Source organism: Mobula hypostoma, chromosome 3, assembly GCF_963921235.1.
Source record: "Mobula hypostoma chromosome 3, sMobHyp1.1, whole genome shotgun sequence".
Lineage (NCBI taxonomy): Eukaryota > Metazoa > Chordata > Chondrichthyes > Myliobatiformes > Myliobatidae > Mobula > Mobula hypostoma.
Window position 1 is genome coordinate 19,554,693 of NC_086099.1, and position 19,868 is coordinate 19,574,560.

Sequence of the window (19,868 nt, forward strand, 5' to 3'; positions counted from 1 at the left end):
TATTGGAATGATTGGAGGGTGTGTCATACAGGATAACAACCTGTGCGAGATCTCCGGCAGTGGCATTGATTTGTTCGAATTGCTGCTATACCGGTAAATGGGGCTGGTTTGGGTGGGCGTCAGAATCAGAAGAATATTTATTATCACTGACTTATATGATGTGAAATTTGTAGTCTTACAGCAGCCGTACAGTGCAAAGACGTAACAATTATTATAAATTACAAAGATGAACTAAATAACGAGGTAGTGTTCATGAGTTCATGAACTGTTCAGAAATCAGATGGTGAAGGGGAAGAAGCCGTTTCCAAATCATTGAATGTAGCTCTTCAGGCCCTTCTACCTCCTCCCTAATGGCAGCAACAAGAAGGGCATAGCTGGCATGGACCAGAGTCCGAATCAGCATCAGAATCAGGTTTAATATCACTGGCATGTGTCGTGAATTTTGTTAACTTTGCAGCAGCAGTACAATGCAATACATGATAATATAAAAAACCTGTAAATTACAGTAAGTGTATGTATATTAAATAGTTAAATTAAATAAGTAGTGCAAAAATAGAACTTAGAAAAGCAGTGAGGTAGTGTTCATGGGTTCAATGTCCCTTCAAGCTCCTGTACCTCCTTCCCAATGGGGCGATGAGACAAGGTATGATCTGGGTGGTGGGGGTCCTGAATGATGGACGCTGCCTTTCTGAGGCATCGCTCCTTGAAGGTATCCTGGATACAGAGGTTAGTGCACATGATGGAGCTGACGAAGTTTACAACTCTTTGCAGCTGACTTTGATCCTGTGCTTTGGCCCCAGATGGGCTGAAGGGCCTGTTTCTGAGCTGTATGACTCTATGATTCTAAATACATGCTTTGTCTACTGTAAAGAAATTCGAGAAATTTAAATGCAGACAAAAAAGCCATTGGACTCTATATGTACCGAACATATAGGCAGCCTGCCAAATCTAATAAGTTAAGATTCTCACACAAATGAAAGTAGTGATGACCTTAAACATGAGAAATTGATTGTGGCATCTCATTCATAGATCAAACACACCAAATTTATGAGATTCTGGGATCTAGTCCCCAGATTAGGATAATTTACTGGGCCACAATTTTCTGATCAATATTGAAGCCACAGTGAATCCCTTTCACCTCAATGTAATAGTCTTCGTTGCGAACCCTTTCCTGATACTTGCAGTTGCCTGGTATCAGTTTGAAGGGGTATCTCTGGTGCTCAGTGTGGGGGATATTCCCAGCCTGGTTTTGCAGAGAGCTGTGTGAAAAGCAATTTTAATTGGTGCAACTCACGCAAAATGCTGGAGCAACGCATCAGGAGGGAAATGAACAGTCAACGTTTCAGGCTGAGACCTTTCATCAGGACACTGGCATTTCCTCCAGCATTTTTGTACGTGTTGCTCCAGATTTCCAGCATCTGCAGTCTCTCTTTTGTCCCCCAGCGAGCAACTTTAATTAACATTTTAAATGTGGTACAGAGCTTTAAGCAATCTTTAGAAGAAGGACATAAACTTTAACTAACATTTTAAGTGTGGTGCAGGAATTTAAACAATTTTTAGAAGAAAGACATCAGTTTAAATTAGATGCAGAAATATTATAGACTTCTTAATCCTAAAATATATTTTAAGTTCCTTTGTATTTTTAAATACTAATGTAAGGAAATTACTTATATTCTTAACATTCACATTTTGGAGCAATGTGGTTTGCTAAGCAGTAATTATTGATTAATATACTATATAAAACTCAGCTCTTGTGGAATTAATCTTAAGATGTTTTAGAAAATGTCATGGAAGATATAGTTCAGTTTGGCATTCAAGGGTCATCAACTGGATGGCAGCAACAGTGCAGCTTCCAAAGGCTGATTGGATCCTTAGTTGCATCTTCAGAATTTCCCAAGCAACACACACAAAATGCTGGAAGAGCTCAACGGGTCAGGTTGCATCAACGGAAATGAATAGATTGTCGACGTTTTGGGCCAGGGCCCTTCTTCAGGGCTGAAACGGAAGGGAGAAGATGCCAGAATAAAAGGTGGAGGGAGCAGGGGGAGGATAGCTAGAAGGGGAAAGGTGAAGCCAGGCGGGTGGGAAAGGTCAAGAGCTGGAGAAGAAGGAATCTGATAGGAGAGGAGAGGGGACCATAGGGGAAAGGGAAAGAGGAGGGGACCCTGGGGGAAGTAATAGACGGGCAAAAGGTCAGAGTGGGGAATAGAGGAAGGGCGGGGGGGACAGGTGCATGACCGGAAGTTTGAGAAATCGATATTCATGCCATCAGGTTAGAGGCTACCCAGACGGAATATAATGTGTTGCTCCTCCACCTCGACGAAGCGGTTTCCCAAATTTACGATGGGTCTCACCAATGTAGAGGAGGCCACATCAGAAGCACTGGACACAATAGGTGACCCCAGCAAATTCACAGGTGAAGTGTTGTCTTGAGGAATTTCCCACTGAGCTTTCCAAGTGTAAAATTTCCAAAACTGCTTTCCTCACCGGGGCTATAAACTCTAGACTATTCTATATTCATAATGAGAATTTTCTGTGTTGAACGTAAGCATGATGGTTCTCTTTAACCTTCATTAGTATGAAATTCCCTTTCCTTTTTACCAAATGCAGATGATTGGGACCGCTGCTCTTATTGTTTGCATCCTTACTATAGTGGATAAGTGGAACAACCCAGTGCCCAAGGGACTGGAGGCATTTACAGTTGGATTCACGGTGCTGGTAATTGGCTTGTCGATGGGATTCAACTCCGGCTATGCTGTGAACCCTGCACGAGACTTCGGACCTCGTTTGTTTACATCAATGGCCGGCTGGGGAGCTGATGTCTTTACGTAAGCTTTTTCTTATTTTTTAAACACCATGATGTTAATTCTAAATGTGTTTTCTTAATATGTGAAAAACATAGCAAATTGGAGTAACATACATAAAATGCTGGAGAAACTCAGCAGGTCAGGCAGTATTGATGGAAGGGGATAAACAACCGATGTTTCAGAGCGAAACCCTTCACCAGGAAAGTAGAGGAAGGGAGAAGAAGCCAAAATATAACTTTGGGAGGAAGGGAGTGAGTACAAGCTGGCAAGTCATAGGTGACACCAGGTGTGGCAGGGGGGATGATGTAAGAAGCTGGGAGGTAGTAGGTGGAAGAGGTAAAGGGCTGAAGAAGAAGGAATCTGATTGGACAGGACAGTGGGCCATGGAAGAAAGGGAAGGAGGAAGGGAACCAGAGGGAGGTGATGGGCAGTGAGGAGAAGAGAAGGGGTGAGAGGGGAGTTAGGTAGGCCAGGGAGCTTTTCAAGCATGTTTGATAATTTGATAAGACAATCACAGCCCTTCTACCAGAACTCTGTTTTCCTGCCTGATGTCCATATCTCTTGATTGCCCTGGACCCATAAATTTCTCAGATTCTGTCTTGAATAGAATTCTATTATTCACAGCTTTCTGACATAGGCAGTTCCCAAGATGATGGTCATCTGACATCAGTTCGAAATGGCTGATCCTTATCCTCGTGCTCCTGATTCTAGTTTCTTTAGCAATTGGATGCACCCTCTCAGTATCCACTTTGACAGTCACTTTAGAGTTCAGAATTCAACATAAATTCCACAGAGCATAGTCCTGTTTTATTCAATCCTTCTCCATAAAGCAAATGTAAAACAGCCCCAAGTCCAAGGTAAGTATAAGCTTCCTGAGAAATGCAAGCTGTCACTGTACTGTATTCAGGTCTCCAGATGTGGTCTTACCAAATTTCAAAGCTCATGTGTCAAAACATTTGAACATGTCCTCCATTTCTGCTTGCAATAAAGGGCAATGTGATTTCTGCCTTCTTAACACCATAATCATAGGAGCAGAGTTAGGCTATTTGGCCCATCCAGACTGTTCCGCCATTCTGTCATTGCTGATTTCTTATTCCTCTGAACCCCTTCTCCCCGAAACTGTTGACCTCCTCACTTATCAAAAAACTATCAACCTTCACTTTTCAAAACGCACAGATTTCTTTTTGATAAAATTATGCTGACTCTGCCTAATTATATCACCATTTTCTAAGTGTCCTGTAATTACTGCCCTGTAACTTTTTCTCGGCATCTTAACAATTTTGGCAAAATTACCCCGTACATTCGAAGGGAACACAACCTTTGTACCTATTATCTCACTTAATTAAGATATCAATGTTGGATGATTATTGTCACATGATCCAAGATACAATGAAAAGCCTTTGTTTGATCTTTAGACCATAAGACATAGGAACAGAATCAGGCAACACACATCAAAGTTGCTGGTGAACGCAACTGGCCAGGCAGCATCTCTAGGAAGAGGTACAGTCGACGTTTCGGGCCGAGACCCTTCGTCAGGACTAGCTGAAGGAAGAGCTAGTAAGAGATTTGAAAGTGGGAGGGGGAGGGGGAGATCTAAAATGATAGGATAGGAACAGAATCAGGCTATTTAGCTCATTAAGTCTGTTGATCGTGGCTGATTTATTCTGCTTCCCAACCCCATTCTCCTGCCTTCTTCACATAAACTTTGATGCCACAATTAATTATCAAACTACCAATCAACCTTTGCTTTAAATATATCCAAATGAGCTGGCCTCCACAGCCATTTCTGTCAATGAGTTGCAGAGATTCACCACCTTCCGACTGAAGTAATTCTTCCTCATCTCTGTTCTAAAGGGATATCCTCCTATTCTGAGGCTGTGCCCTCTGCCCATAGACTCCCTCACTATAGGAAACATTGTCTCCATGTCCACTCTCTCTGGGCATTTCAATATTCCATACTCTTCAATGAGACCTACCCCCATTTTTCTAAACTCCAGCAGGTACTGGCCAACAAACTCTCCTCATATGTTTGTGCACATCCAGCCAGGTAATGCCATACATAAATATGTACACTGAGATAGTAAACTCATTTATCCTTAGCATTGTTATAGTTCATCGTGTTGCTCTGAACTACACAGAGAACAATTATTCTTAAATGTCTTTGGACCTTGGCTGCTTTATGCTTTTCACATATAACCTCATGACCTGGAGCTTGAAATATAGAACAGGCGGCCACAGTGGTGTAGTGGTTAGCGCGATGCCATTATAACTTGGAGCATCAAAGTTCACAGTTCAACTTCACCACCATCTGTAAGGAGTTTGCACATCTTCCCTGTGAGCATATTGTTTTCTTTCGTCTGCTCTGGTTTCCTCCCACAGTCTAAAGGACGTACTGGTTAGAAGATTAATTGGTCATCATAAATTGTCCTGTGATTAAGCTAGAATTAAATAGGTGGGTTGCTGGTTGGTGCAGCTCGTTGGGCCAGAAGGGCCTGTCTTGCATTGTATCTCTAAATAAGTAAATAAACAAAGAACAGCACAGGCCCTTTGGCCCATGATGTTGTACTGACCTTTTAACCTACTCCAAGATCAATCTACCACTTTCCTCCTGCACAGCCCTCCTGAATATCCCTCACTCTACCGTCATCACCAAGCCAGGCAATCAGCCCGAGTTTTACAAGGAATGTAGAAGGGCATGCAGGGAACCGCACGTGGATCACCTAAAAGTGAGGGGTTGACTTAATTAAACTGCAAGGCATGCGAATCAGCAAAACCAGAAGCAATGGTCAGAGCTAAGTGATCCTATGACAAACAGACCAAATCATGAATAGAGGTGGACAGTTAAGCAGTTTAACAAGAGAAGGCTCAATCCTTATGAGGCCCAGTGTGTGAGTTTTAAAGATAAGGCAATGTCATTTGTAACCAGACGTGCCGAATTGATGATTTATCTCAGCTGCTTCCTGAGTAAATCACCATGACAGAAGGCAGTAAATCCAAAAAAAAAAATCTGCAGATGCTGAAAATATTATGTATAAATAGAAACTGCAGGAAAAATTTATCAAGTTGGGCAGCATCTGTGGAAAGAGAGAGTTGATGTTTCTGGTTGGAGATCCTTTGTCAGAATAGAGAAAGTGATGGGAAGCATGATAGGACAAAGGGATCATCTGTGATAGGGTGAGGACAACTAATGTCAATGGGGCAGTTATATGGTGTTTGCATTTCTTTGTCCATATTGTTCGTCGCCTGGCTATGAAATATGTGGAGCAGATCCATTAAAAATAATGGAGAGAGTTCACAAAGAATGTGCTGGATCTTTTGGAAAGCATCAAGTTGGATAAGTCATTGGGACTGGATGAGATGTACCCCAGGCTACTGTGGGAAGCGAGGGAGCAGATTGCTGAGCCTCTGGCAATGATCTTTGCATCATCAATGGGAACGGGGGAGATTCTGGAGATTGGAGGGTTGCAGATGTTGTCCCTTATTCAAGAAAGGGAGTAGGGATAGCCCAGGAAATTATAGACCAGTGAGTCTTAGTTCAGTGGTTGGTAAGTTGGTGGAAAAGATCCTGAGAGGCGGGATTTATGAACATTTGGAGAGGCATAATATGATTAGGAATAGTCAGCATGGCTTTGTCAAAGGCAGGTCATGCCTTACGAGCCTGATTGAATTTTTTGAGGATGTGACTAAACACATTGATGAAGGTAGAGTAGTAGACGTAGTGTATATGGATTTCAGCAAGGCATTTGATAAGTTACCCCATGCAAAGCTTATTGAGAAAGTAAAGAGACATGGGATCCAAGGGGACCTTGCTTTGTCGATCCAGAATTGGCTTGCCCACAGAAGGCAAAGAGTGGTTGTAGATGGGTCATATTCTGCATGGAGTTCTGTGACCAGTGGTGTGCCTCAGGGATCTATTCTGGGACCCCTTCTCTTCGTGATTTTTATAAATGACCTGGATGAGGAAGTGGAGGTATGGGTTAGTAAGTTTGCTGATGACACAGAGGTTGGGGTGTCGTGGATACTGTGGAAGGTTGTCAGAGGTTACAGCGGGACATCGATAGGATGCAAAACTGGGCTGAGAAGTGGCAGATGGAGTTCAACCCAGATAAGTGTGAGGTGGTTCATTTTGGTAGGTCAAATATGATGGCAGAATATAGTATTAATGGTAAGACCCTTGGCAGTCTGGAGGATCAGATGGATCATGGGGTCTGAGTGCATAGGACACTCAAAGTTGCTGAGCAGGTTAACTCTGTGATTATAAAGGCATACGGTGTATTGGCCTTCATCAACCGTGGGATTGAGTTTAGGAGCTGAGAGGTAATGTTACAGCTTTATCGGACCCTGGTCAGACCCCACTTGGAGTATTGTGCTCAGTTCTGGTCACCTCACTACAGGAAAGATGTGGAAACCATAGAAAGGGTGCAGAGGAGATTTACAAGAATGTTACCTGGATCGGGGAGCATGCCCAATGAGAATAGGTTGAGAGAACTTGGCCTTTTCTCCTTAGAGTGACAGAGGATGAGAGGTGACCTGATAGAGGTGTATAAGATGATGAGAGGCATTGATCATGTCGATAGTCAGAGGCTTTTTCCCAGGGCTGAAATGGCTAACACGAGAGGGCACAGTTTCAAAGTGCTTGGAAGCAGGTACAGAGGAGATGTCAAGGCCAAGTTTTTTTACGCAGAGATTGGTGAGTGCGTGGAATGGGCTGCTGGCGACTGTGGTGGAGGCAGATACAATAGGGTCTTTGAAGAGACTCCTGGATAGGTACATGGAGCATAGAAAAATAGAGGGCTTTAGGTAACCTGAGGTAATTTCTAAAATAAGTACATGTTTCGCACAGTATCGTGGGCTGGAGGGCCTGTATTGTGTTGTAGGTTTTTCTATGTTTCTTTCTAAGTTAATAGCACAAATGGATAATTTACAGCAGAAATGTTCCAATACAGACAGAAAAAGCAAATTGCTTTAAAATTGGGGAGTTCTACATTGCGTCTAGATGATTACAACAATAGTTGCAGCGTGTACTGTCTATAAAATGCACTGCATTACTGGCCTCAATTACTCTGACTGCACGTCCCAAATCCATAACCTCTACCTCCGAGAGCTTCAGGTGCACAGAAACACCACAAAATGCAGTTGGAAACCAACTTGACTTGGAGATATAATATTTTCCTTCATTGTCACTGAGTATGAATCCTGGAACTCCCTCACCAAAAACATTATCTTTAAGAGAGTGTCTTCTCCTGAAGGAGCATAACAGTTGACGATGGTGGTTAGGTTTAATAATATGATCTCAAGGACTATTAGGCATGGATGAGAAATGAAATTAGTGGTGCTCAGATTCCAAAAAACAAATAGCTAATTACAGTGGATTATGGTTAATTGGGACACATCAGGACCGGTATATTTGGCCCAGTTAAGCAGCTGACCTATTTAGTCAGTTTAATGGAAATAGTTAAAAATGTTTAAAGGAAATACAGAATAAACACGATAAAACTGTGTATAGGTTCTAATACTTACCGATGGAGGAATCCATCTGCATAACATTCTTTTGACTGCAAACGAGCAAAATCAGCGCAGTCACCTAGTGCAGATACTGGACTGCCTTCATACAATGCTGTTGATGATTGCACCCTCCAAATCTTCATTTACACAGAGGCATTCAAGATGATTGTAACTTTCAAATTCTTTGTAGTTCCTAACTTGTTTTTGGCATCCAAGCTCGATTGATTGAAACTGCCTTGAGCAAAACAGTTCTAAATTGTCTCACTGCATATTTCTCGCCAACTACCAATGATAAAAGAACCTGCTGCTTTTTGAACACAAGCAGATGCAGCTGACATGTTTTCTTGAAGTGTGGTATCGTGTCTCGTGGTCACACAAGTGATGTTCGTTAAAAACTGTTCAGAAACAGACTACTGCCCCAATTAGTCCCAAATAAACAAAGGGAATCTTCTCCACGTGTTCTTGTTCTTTAAGGGTCGTCCCAAGTAAGCATCTGTCCTGATTAACCGGGGGCCCAACTACCAGAATCCACTGTATTTAAGTATGCTTTATCAGGCTGGTTGATTGGTCAGCAAAATGGCTTAGATCTAACATTCACCTGGAGAGGCCGCAGAAAGCAGAAGTATTCCATGTTTATTTGCTTATTTATTTATCATGATATGGATTATTGAGCCTTTTGCAGATAGTTGACTCTGTATTAATGTTTAAGTACTAGGAGTGCTATCTTGCAGACAGTTCAAGACACAATGAATCTCAAGTTAGTATATGGTAACATATATGCACTTTGATAATAAATTTGCTTTGAACTTTGAAAAACATCTACCTTTCTACCATGGAGGATGACCAGTAGCTGGTTGTTATGTTACTGAAAACGAGGTACTCATTGGGTGTCTCATGGTGAACAGCAAAAAAAAACAGGAAACAAGAGTAGAGTCATAGAATCATAAAAAAAAGTACAGCACAGAAATAGGTCCTTCAGCCCATCTAGTCCTTGCTGAACCATAGATGAAAAATAAATGCTACAATAGCATTCGCAATTTGGATTATGAGGACACGCAGTCCTCTTTTACTGTCATTTAGTAATGCATGCATTAAGAAATGATACAATTTGTTCCTCCAGAATGATATCACAGAAACACAAGACAAACCAAGACTAAAAAAAACTGACAAAAACCACATAATTGTAACATATAGTTACAACAGTGCAAAGAAATACCGTAATTTGATGAAGAACAGACCATGGGCACGGTAAAAAAAAGTCTCAAAGTCTCTCGAAAGTCCCATCATCTCACGCAGACGGTTGAAGGGAGAAACTCTCCCTGCCATGAACCTCCAGCACCGCAAACTTGCTGATGCAGCATCCTGGAAGCAGCCGACCACAGTCTGACTCTGAGTCCGTCTGAAAACTTCGAGCCTCCGACCAACCCTCCGACACCGAGCACCGAGCACCATCTCTGTCGAGCACCTTGACCCTGGCCCCGGCAACAGGCAATAGGCAAAGCCGAGGATTTGGGGCCTTCCCCTTCGGAGATTCTCGATCGCACAGTAGCAGCGGCAGCGAAGGAGGCATTTCAGAAGTTTCTCCAGATGTTCCTCCGTGCTTCTTCATGTCTGTCTCCATCAAATCAGGATTGTGCACGGCCCCTATTTAACAAATACGATATTATTTCAGAGCGGCAGCGTGTGCTGCGTCGTGCCGCCATCTTCTCCTCCCCTCCAACTCCAATTTGTCTTCCTATTAGATAAACCAGTTGTATTGAGATAATTGTAGCGTGAGGGTGTGTAGAACTGCAATAAGATTTCTGCAGTAATTAGAGGAATGCAGTATGTAATATATATGAATTTAGTTTTGATTCTGTTTGATTTGGTACATTTGATGTGATTTCTAATCTCAGTCTTAATGTTTCTTTACCTTTTTGTTTTTTTTCAGTGCTGGAAACTACTGGTTTTGGGTCCCTATTTTTGCCCCTCTCCTTGGTTCTGTTCTCGGGATTCTGGTCTATCAGCTAATGATTGGGATTCACCTTGAGCCTGAGGACCAGAGTTCACCGACTGGAGAAGAAAATATAAAACTAGCAAATATAAAACTGAGAGAGAATTACTGATGCATTATAGATCACGTGTCAACTTAATATTATCAATATCCTTGTTTTTCTCTTGCTAAAACACAATATTTAAATCCTTTGAGCATTACATTATTTTAACAACCTTCTTGAAATGCTGAAGCTTTTTACAATTTATCCTGACGAAGTCCTGATATATTTCTATTGCCATGAAATAAACAGAAATAACCATGGACATTTTCACATAAGCATATAGTTTAATTATGACACAAAAACAAGTATTTAAAAAAGCCAAACAACAGGAGTTCTGCAGATGCTGGAAATTCAAGCAACACACATAAAAGTTGCTGGTGAACACAGCAGGCCAGGCAGCATCTCTAGGAAGAGGTGCAGTCGACATTTCAGGCCGAGACCCTTCGTCAGGACTAACTGGAAGAAGAGTGAGTAAGGGATTTGAAAGTAGAAGGCAGGACGGGGAGGGATGGAGCCAAGAGCTGGACAGGTGATAGGCAAAAGGGATACGAGAGGATCATGGGACAGGAGGTCTGGGAGGAAAGACAAGGGGGGGGACCCAGAGGATGGGCAAGGAGTATATTTAGAGGGACAGAGGGAGAAAAAGGAGGGTGAGAGAAAGAATGTGTGTATAAAAATAAGTAACAGATGGGGTACGAGGGGGAGGTGGGGCATTAGCGGAAGTTAGAGAAGTCGATGTTCATGCCATCAGGTTGGAGGCTATACAGATGGAATATAAGATGTTGTTCCTCCAACCAGAGTGTGGCTTCATCTTTACAGTAGAGGAGGCCGTGGATAGACATGTCAGAATGGGAATGGGATGTGGAATTAAAATGTGTGGCCACTGGGAGATCCTGCTTTCTCTGGCGGACAGAGTTCCCAGTGGCCACACATTTTAATTCCACATCCCATTCCCATTCTGACATGTCTATCCACAGCCTCCTCTACTGTAAAGATGAAGCCACATTCAGGTTGGAGAAACAACACCTTATATTCCGTCTGGGTAGCCTCCAACCTGATGGCATGAACATTGACTTCTCTAACTTCCGCTAATGCCCCACCTCCCCCTCGTACCCCATCTGTTACTTATTTTTATACACACATTCTTTCTCTCACTCTCCTTTTTCTCCCTCTGTCCCTCTAAATATACCCCTTGCCCATCCTCTGGGTCCCCCCCCTTGTCTTTCTTCCCGGACCTCCTGTCCCATGATCCTCTCGTATCCCTTTTGCCTATCACCTGTCCAGCTCTTGGCTCTATCCCTCCCCCTCCTGCCTTCTACTTTCAAATCCCTTACTCACTCTTCCTTCAGTTAGTCCTGACGAAGGGTCTCGGCCTGAAACGTCGACTGCACCTCTTCCTAGAGATGCTGCCTGGCCTGCTGCGTTCACCAGCAACTTTTATGTGTGTTATTTAAAAAAGCCAGTCCTTTGCAGAAAAGTTCTGACTTGGCAAGTGTTTACCGGCGTAGAGCAATAATTCCGACCCAAGTGATGTATTCATTGAAATTAGAATTTGTCAAAAGCAACTTAGTCTGTAACTGACCCAGAAGGTCTTTATTTACCACATTTAACTGTCCTTCAGGAAGGGACACTAGTTGCAAAAATTGCAGAATGATAAGTAAAGACAATATTTCCACAGTGGTCACCTGCTGATCAATTGATGTGTGAGAAAACGAATCACTGACTTGTTCTTTCCTGAGGACATTTTATTAGTCCAGTTTCACTCTAGGCAGAAGCCTGAATTTTACAGTTTAACAGATTAGGAAGAATTTGGAGCTCGCATGCAGGTTTCTCAGGCTTGTTATTGGTTTGGTGATTTCAACAATTAATTTGAATGTTTGATCATTTCAGACTGTGCCCGGTTGTTTAGAGACATATGTAAATTCATGTTCGTAGATCATCGTGTGTGTCTATGAGAAAGTTATAGAACAGGGATTCACAACCTTTTTTATGCAATAGACCTCTACCATTAACTGAGAGGTCTGTGGGCCCCAGGTTGGGAACCCCTGTTATAGAAGGTTCACTCTTTTTAAAGCTAGTTTATAACTAGTGGCCATAGAGCTTAGTAAGATGCAATATTAACTATTAACTCTGTTTTAAATTATTGTCCCATGACTGAATACACTTGACTCATGTACACTGTGCTACAGTATAAGATCCATTGGAAGTATTGTGATAATCAATTTATTTATCAGTAGGAACATACATCAGGACCTATAATCTGCAACATTAAGTCTGATATTGTCTAAGTATGTTCAGTAATACAGAAGATTGAATCTGTTATCTGAAATCTGAACAGAAATGACTGTAAATTACATCAAGGGTGGAAGTCCTTTGAGGTGGACATTTGCTTTATCTTTAGCTCCTGCCACAAACTATAGTAATCTTTGTTCCAGCCATTACCTTCCACTGAATTTGCCACCTTATATCTGATCCTGATCAACCTCAAACCCTCCTCAAAGAGATTTCCTTGTTGTACATCTATATCATTCAGTTCTGATGAAGGGTCTCAACCCGAGATGTTGACTATCCATTTCCCTCCAGAGAATCTGCCTGACCTTTTGCGTTCCTCCAGCTTTTTGTGTGTTGCTCCATATCCGGGCTTAGTCCAATTCCTGATAAAAGCTTCCTGATATGTGTTTGCTATTTTCAGACGCAAATTGGAAAGCTCTTTAAAACTGGGATTGTGAATCAGGATGTGGATCAAACTGTGAGTTCTTGCAGATATGTCTAGTTCCACCTGGAAATTCTAGATGCACAGGAGTTCAGTACTGCAATTGTTTTGAAGGTCACTGGTAAGGTGCTCCCTCCCAAGTTCTGAGGGCGAATTTGTGATTGCAGCAGGTGGCAAACGTCAGAGTTTTACTGAGGCACTGGTGCCTCACGCTTAGTTCCCCAAGTAGAAATTGTCTTCTCTTGGGGCCTTTCCCATCTTTCTTTTCCTAATCACCCAGTTAGACCATAAGACACAGGAGCAGAATTAGGCTATTTTTTCCATCGAGATTGCTCTGCCATTCAATCATGGCTGATTTATTTTCCCTCTGAACCCCCTTCTCAAGCCTTCACCCCATAATCTTTGATGGATTTACTAATTAAGTCCCTGTCAACCTATGGTTTAAATATACCCTTTGCCTAACGGGGCTTGTACAACAGAAATATTACTTTACAACACCGGGCCTTTAAACAAAAGTTGTATTTTTTGTATTATATTTTAAATAATAGAATGTAAATATGGTAGGGCTTGCTCATTTAAGGTGACTTGTTGGTTTTAGTTTCATTAAGAACAGTTCAGAAAACATTCTTTCTAAAAACTCAATAGGTTAGATAATTTGATGTTTGCAAAACGAACTATTCATTGTTCTGTAGGGTGTAGCTGAGGCACCTAAGGGGGAGAACATGCTAAGCTTCATGCTCACTATGTGTATTAACATGCAAAATGTTAATAGAAATGAGAGCACAAATGAGACAGAAGTTGTTTCCTATGAACATAGAGCAGTACCGCACGGTCCAGGCCCTTTGGCTCACAATGTTGTGCCGAAAATCTAACTACCATAAACACCATCTAGTTCAGCAAATAAAGGCACTGGCTGAAATTCGTTTTGGATCAAGCTTTAAGATAAGTCTCCGACAGACTATGAACACTTTACTGATGATAAATAAATCCAGTATCCTTATCTACACCAAGAAACAGGTGTTGGAACTCAAAATTATGGAACTATTAGCGGGTGAGGTAGTGTGGGCAGATTCTGCCTGGACTGCTGAGTTAATAAAGCAAATTGGGTGTGTTACCTCTGATATTCCACCTATATATCCCTCCAATCAAGTTAAAATTATGCCTCTGATAATAGCTATTTCTACCCCGGGGAAAATGGTGCTGGATGTCCACTCCATCAATGCCTCTTATCATCTATCAAGTCACCTCTCATCCTTCTTTGCTCCAAAGGGAAAAGCCCTAGCTTGCGTAACCTTTCCTTATAAGACATGCTGTCTAATCCAGGCAGCATCCTGGTAAGTCTTGTCTGAACCCTCTCTAGAGCTTCCAAATCCTTCCTACAATGAGGTGACCAGATCCGAACGCAATATTACTAATCATAGTTTTACAGAGCTGCAATATTACCTCACCGCTCTTAAACCTCCTTAGCCACCCAATTAACTTGTGTGGCAACTTTGAGTGATCAATGGACGTGGACCTTAAGATCTCCCTGTACCTCCACACTGCTAAGTATTCTGACATTTGTACTGTCCTCTCCCATCAAGTTCAACCTCCCAAAGTGAATCACTTCACCCTTTTCTGGGTTGAACTCCATCTGCCACTTCTTGGCCCAGCTCTGCATCCTATACTGTAAGTGTCACATTGTAAGCCTTGACCACCTCCTACACTATCCACAACGCTACCAATCTTTGTATCATCTGCAAACCTACTTATCTACCCCTCCTCTTTGTCATTCACTCTCATCCCTAAGCTTACCATATTGTCCAGCAATACCTTCTGCTGAATGTTCTGCAACCATTTTTGCAGAAATGTTACTCCTTCATATAATCATTTTATTTTTATAGATGAATAAATTGCATGTAAAGCTTCCTATTACCTATATATGTGATTTGCATTTAAATTTTACTTATTCTAAAAGGAAGCAAGTTTTTTTTTAAGTTGTTATATTTTGGCTATGTTGCTTCATTATTGAGCATATCATGGTAACCTTTCAGTTCATCTTTCAATAAAAGTTTGAAAAATGTGTTTATACTGTCTGCTTTATTGAAGGAACAGATCAGGATATGATCTCAGTCAGAACCGTGTTAATGTAGAACATGGACCAGAGAATTCAAGCAGTAGCATAATATCCACCCAGTGCCCACTTTATTAGGTACTCCTATGCCAAATAACGTGGCCACTGAGTGTATGTTCGTGGTCTTCTGCTGCTGTAGTCCATCCGCTTCGAGGTTTGACATGTAGTGCAATCAGAGATACTCTTCTGCTTGTAATGTTTGTCTGTTTGAGTTACTGTCGCCTTCCTGTCAGCTTGAAGCAGTCTGGCCATTCTCCCCTGACTTTTCTCCTTAACAAGGCATTTTTGTCCTCAGAAATGCTGCTCACTGGATTTTTTTTTGATTTTTGCTCTATTCTCTGTAAACTCTAGAGACTGTTGTATGTGAAAATGCCAGGCAACCAGCAGTTTTTGAGATACTCAAATCACCCCATCTGGCACCAATAATTATTCCACAGTCAAAGTCACTTAGGTCACATTCCCCATTCCAATGTTTTTTCTAAACAACTTAACCCCTTGATCATGTCTGCATGCTTTTATACATTGAGTTGCTGCCGCATAATAGGCTGATTAGATATGAGCAGTTGTAGAAGTGTACCTAATAAAGTTGCTACTGAGTAGGTGCATATCAGATCCACATTTTTATCCAAGGGAACTCCATTCCAGGGCAACAAAGTTATTGAACATAGCATTTACAACTCCAACCAAGTTTTACAATATTATGTTAGGAGTAAGGATTTGTCTTGCAAATAAATATCAAAGCATAGAAAAGTAGGTGGATTTCTACAAACGCTAGTCAAATTTTAAACGCGAGAAAGTCTGCAAATGCTGGAAGTCCAAAGCAACACACACAAAATGCTGGAGGAACTCAGCATGTCAGGCAGCATCTATGGAAATGAATAAACAGTCAATGTTTCGGGCTGAGACCCTTCATCAGGACAAATTGGGAGTTTTAAGTGCTCCTTTGGGTCAAGAAGGATGGATATGGATAAAATATTTGACTAGTGATAACAAACATAATAAATTATATGAATGAAAAGGTTCAATCATGATAATAAATAGAAAAATATGGAAAATGCAGTGACTACAAAAGTATTTGTTAATCAATAAGAAGAATTGCAATACTTTTCATTATGATTTTTAAAAATCAGAACTGAAGCCTGAATTTAAAAATCAGGGGACATAAATTCGAGACAACTGTACTAAGATTAAGGCAGAAAGTAGGAGTTTGTTGGAAAACTCCAGAGAATTGGGATTCTACTCTGGATTTCTTGAGTAGTCCAATGGTTGATAGATTAATATACAAAATGCTGGAGGAACTCAACAAGTCGAGCAATATCCATGGAGGGGAATAAACAGTCAACAGTTTGGCTGAGACCTTTCATCAGGATTGGAAAGGAAGTGGGCAGAAGTCAGGATAAGAGGGCGGAGGGAAGGAGTAGAAGCTAAAAGGTGATTGGTGAGACCAGGTGAGGGGGAAATGGGTAGGTGGGGGGAGGGGGGGTGAAGTAAGAATCTGGGAGGAGATAGATGGAAAAGCTTGAAGCTTGAATAGGAGGAGAGAGTTGACCATGGAAGAAAGGGACAGACAAGGGCAATCAGAAGGAGGTGATGGACAGGTAAGAAGAAAAAGGATATGAGGGTAACCAGAATGGGGAATGGAAAAAGAAAGAGGCGGGGAAGAAATTACCAGAAGTTAGAGAAATTGATGCTCATGCCATCAGGTTGGAAGCTATCCAGACAGAATATGACATGTTGCTCCTCCAGCCTGCGTTGGGCACCATGGCAGTGGAGGAGGCCATGGACAGAAATGTCAGAATGGGAATGGGAAGTCTCATTGAAATGGGTGGCCATAGGAAATTCTGCCTTTTGCAAGGACCGAGCAAAGGTGCTTGACAAAGCCATCCATCAGTCTGCGTTGGGTCTCGCTGATGTAGAGGAGGCCACATCAGGAGCAGGCGAAGTGTTGCCTCACCTGGAAGGACCATTTAAGGCCCTGAATGGTGATGTGGGAGGGAGCGTAGGGCCAGATGTAGCACGTGTCCTGCTTGCTGGGGTAAGTGCCAGAAGGGAGATCAGTGGGGAGAGTCGAGTGGACAAGGGAGTCACGTAGAGAGTGACACCTGATGAGGTGAGAAGGGAAAGATGTGCTTAATGGTAGGATCCTGCTATAGATGGTGGAAGTTATGGAGAATAATGTGCTGAATACAGAGGCTTGTAGGGAGGCAGGTAAGGAGAATTAGATTCAGAATTAGAATCAGGTTTAATATTACTGGCTTGGGGTGAACTTTATCATATATATATATCTGGGGTGTATGGGGTGTCAGGGAGGGGTAGCACCTCTGGTGGGGGAACATGTTGCGTCCTTTTCAAGGCGGTTAGTCCACCTTTGGTCCCCACCTGGCACTCAGCTCTCACCTGTGGCTCCCCGTAGCTGTTGGCATGCGACAGCGGCCACACCCCGGGCAACGGCTTCGACAAGCCGGCTAAACCAGGTGAGGGTAGCCGACGGGTCTCAAAACCCTCGGTGAGATAGGGAGTTGTCTATCCCAGCATGTGCAGACAGACTCCGGCGGATTGAGCGGACGAGACCAATGGAAGGTCCAACGGTCAAGAAGGCGGTCTCTGCAAGCGTCGTGGAACGTGTAGAGCAGGACAAGACACAGAAGATGTCCTGGTCATCCACTGTGCCTAGTCCCATCTCCAGCCGTCTGGACTCTGTCTTGCCACTGGATCCAGATGGGAATTGGGAAGAGAGAGTGAGGCTGACGCTGCGCAACTCTCCCTCACTTAAATCCAAATCATGCGCTAGTCTCGACACCATCAATGCTGTCAAGGTCTTTATCAACGACGACAATGGATGAACATGGATATATATATATGTATGTTAAATTAAATGATAGTGCAGAAAGAGAAAAGGAAGTAGTGAGGTAGTGTTCATGGGTTCAATGTTGAGGGGAAGAAGCTGTTCTTGAATCATTGAGTTGTGTGCCTTTAGGCTTCTGTACTTCCTCCCTGATGGTAGCAATGAGAAGTGGGATGCCCTGGATGATGGGGGTGCTTAGTGATGGATGCCAACTTTTTAAGGCATCACACTTTGAAGATGTTCTGGATGCTGCGGCAGTTAGTGCCCATGATGGAGATGGGGAAATCTATCTTTGTTATGGTGGTGGGAGGACTGGGTGAGGGCGGATGTGCAGGAAATGGAGGAGATATAGGTGAGGGTAGCCATCGATGGTGGTAGAAGGGAAGCCAGGTTCTTTGAAGAGGGAGGCCATTTCAGGTGTTCTACACTAGAAAGCTCCATTCTGAGAACAGACGCAGCAGAGGCAGAAGAACTGAGGGAAGGGAAAAGCATTTTTACAAGTGACAGGATGGGAAGAGGTATTGTTCGGATAGCTGTGAGAGTCAGGAGGTTTGTAAACGATGTCAGTGGATAGTCTGCCTCCAAAGATGGAAAGATAAATGCAGAAGGGGGAGAGAAGTATCGGAGATGGACTAAGTAAGTTTGAGGGCAGGGTGAAAGTTGGAGGGAAAGTTAACGAAATTGATGAGCTCAGCATGGGTGCAGGAAGCAGCCGCAGTGCAGCTGGCGATGTAGCAGAGGAAAGGTTAGGGAGCATTGCCGGTGTGGACTTGGACCATGGACTGTTCAATGTAGCCGATGAAATGGCAGGTGTAGCTGGGGTCCATTTGAGTGCCCATGGCTAAACCATTAGTTTAGAGTAAGTGGGAAGAGCCCAAAAAGAAACTGTTGAGGGTAAGAACCAGTTGGGCTGGGTGGTGGTGTAGTGGCATCAGCACTGGACTTCAGGGCAGATGGTCCTGAGTTCAAACCCAGCCGGGTCCCAACCTGGGCAGCAGCACGATCTGTGCGGAAGAAAGGCCTGGCAATCTAATTCCGTATCTTGCCATGAAAACCCTCTGGACCCTATGGTCCATGAGGTCACGAAGAGTCGGACTTGACTTAATGACTGAAAAACAACAACAAAACCCAGTTCTGCAAGATGGAAGAGGATAGTGGTGGAAGGGAGGTTGGTGACTGGTAGGTTAGCTGGCTATTATATGCTAACCCAAAAATAAATTTGTGGTAGAGGAAATATATTTCTCCTATATCATATGTTAATGCATTTTTTTAATCGAATACCTACATTTTCATCCTGTATTCCTATTTCCTGATTCCCTTATTTAAGAAATGGTTGGAAGAAAGAAAGAGGTTGAAATAAGGTTAAAAAATTAAATCGTGATTTTTTTATCCTGCAAATGAATCTCAAGGTAGTATATTGCAACATACTGTAGATGTTCTTCTCCAAGGATCGTCACCTTGTTGTGATGGAGCGGCTTGTGAGTTTCTGGGATCCTGGGAGCAATGCTGCCTGAAGTTTAGCTCCTGGTAGGATCACTCATGGTGATAAGGTCAAGGGGCGAGGTTCCAGACAGAGAGCCATCCAACCAAGACCTCAACGCTGGAGCTGGCAGAAGATGATGACGTATCACTGTGGCAATGCTGGTGGAGGAAGGCTGCAGTAGCGAAAGCTCCCTGTCAGCTTGCCTTTCATACCACTGGACCCAGATCCTAATCTGTCAAGGACAGAGTGGTGGTTGTCCATGCACCAGCTTCCCCACATTAAATGGAGTCATTCACAGCCATTCTCCATGAAGGGCAGAATATATGGATCCTGGATCAGCCTCTACAGCCACCTGATGACCTACCA

General features: G+C 42.8%; 2 protein-coding genes across 3 annotated transcripts in view; both read left to right on the forward strand.

The window, feature by feature from the left end:
* Positions 1 to 10,734, forward strand: part of LOC134343360 (aquaporin-3-like) — a 33,180-nt gene extending 22,446 nt beyond the window's left edge. For both annotated transcript variants that reach the window (XM_063042060.1, XM_063042061.1), the window contains exons 5-6: positions 2,611 to 2,828; positions 10,243 to 10,734. In XM_063042060.1, coding sequence (XP_062898130.1) covers positions 2,611 to 2,828; positions 10,243 to 10,417 — 393 coding nt within the window. In that variant the 3' untranslated portion in view covers positions 10,418 to 10,734. The remainder of the gene's footprint in view (positions 1 to 2,610; positions 2,829 to 10,242) is intronic.
* Positions 1 to 19,868, forward strand: part of nol6 (nucleolar protein 6 (RNA-associated)) — a 342,540-nt gene that overhangs the window by 188,245 nt on the left and 134,427 nt on the right. The window lies entirely within an intron of this gene.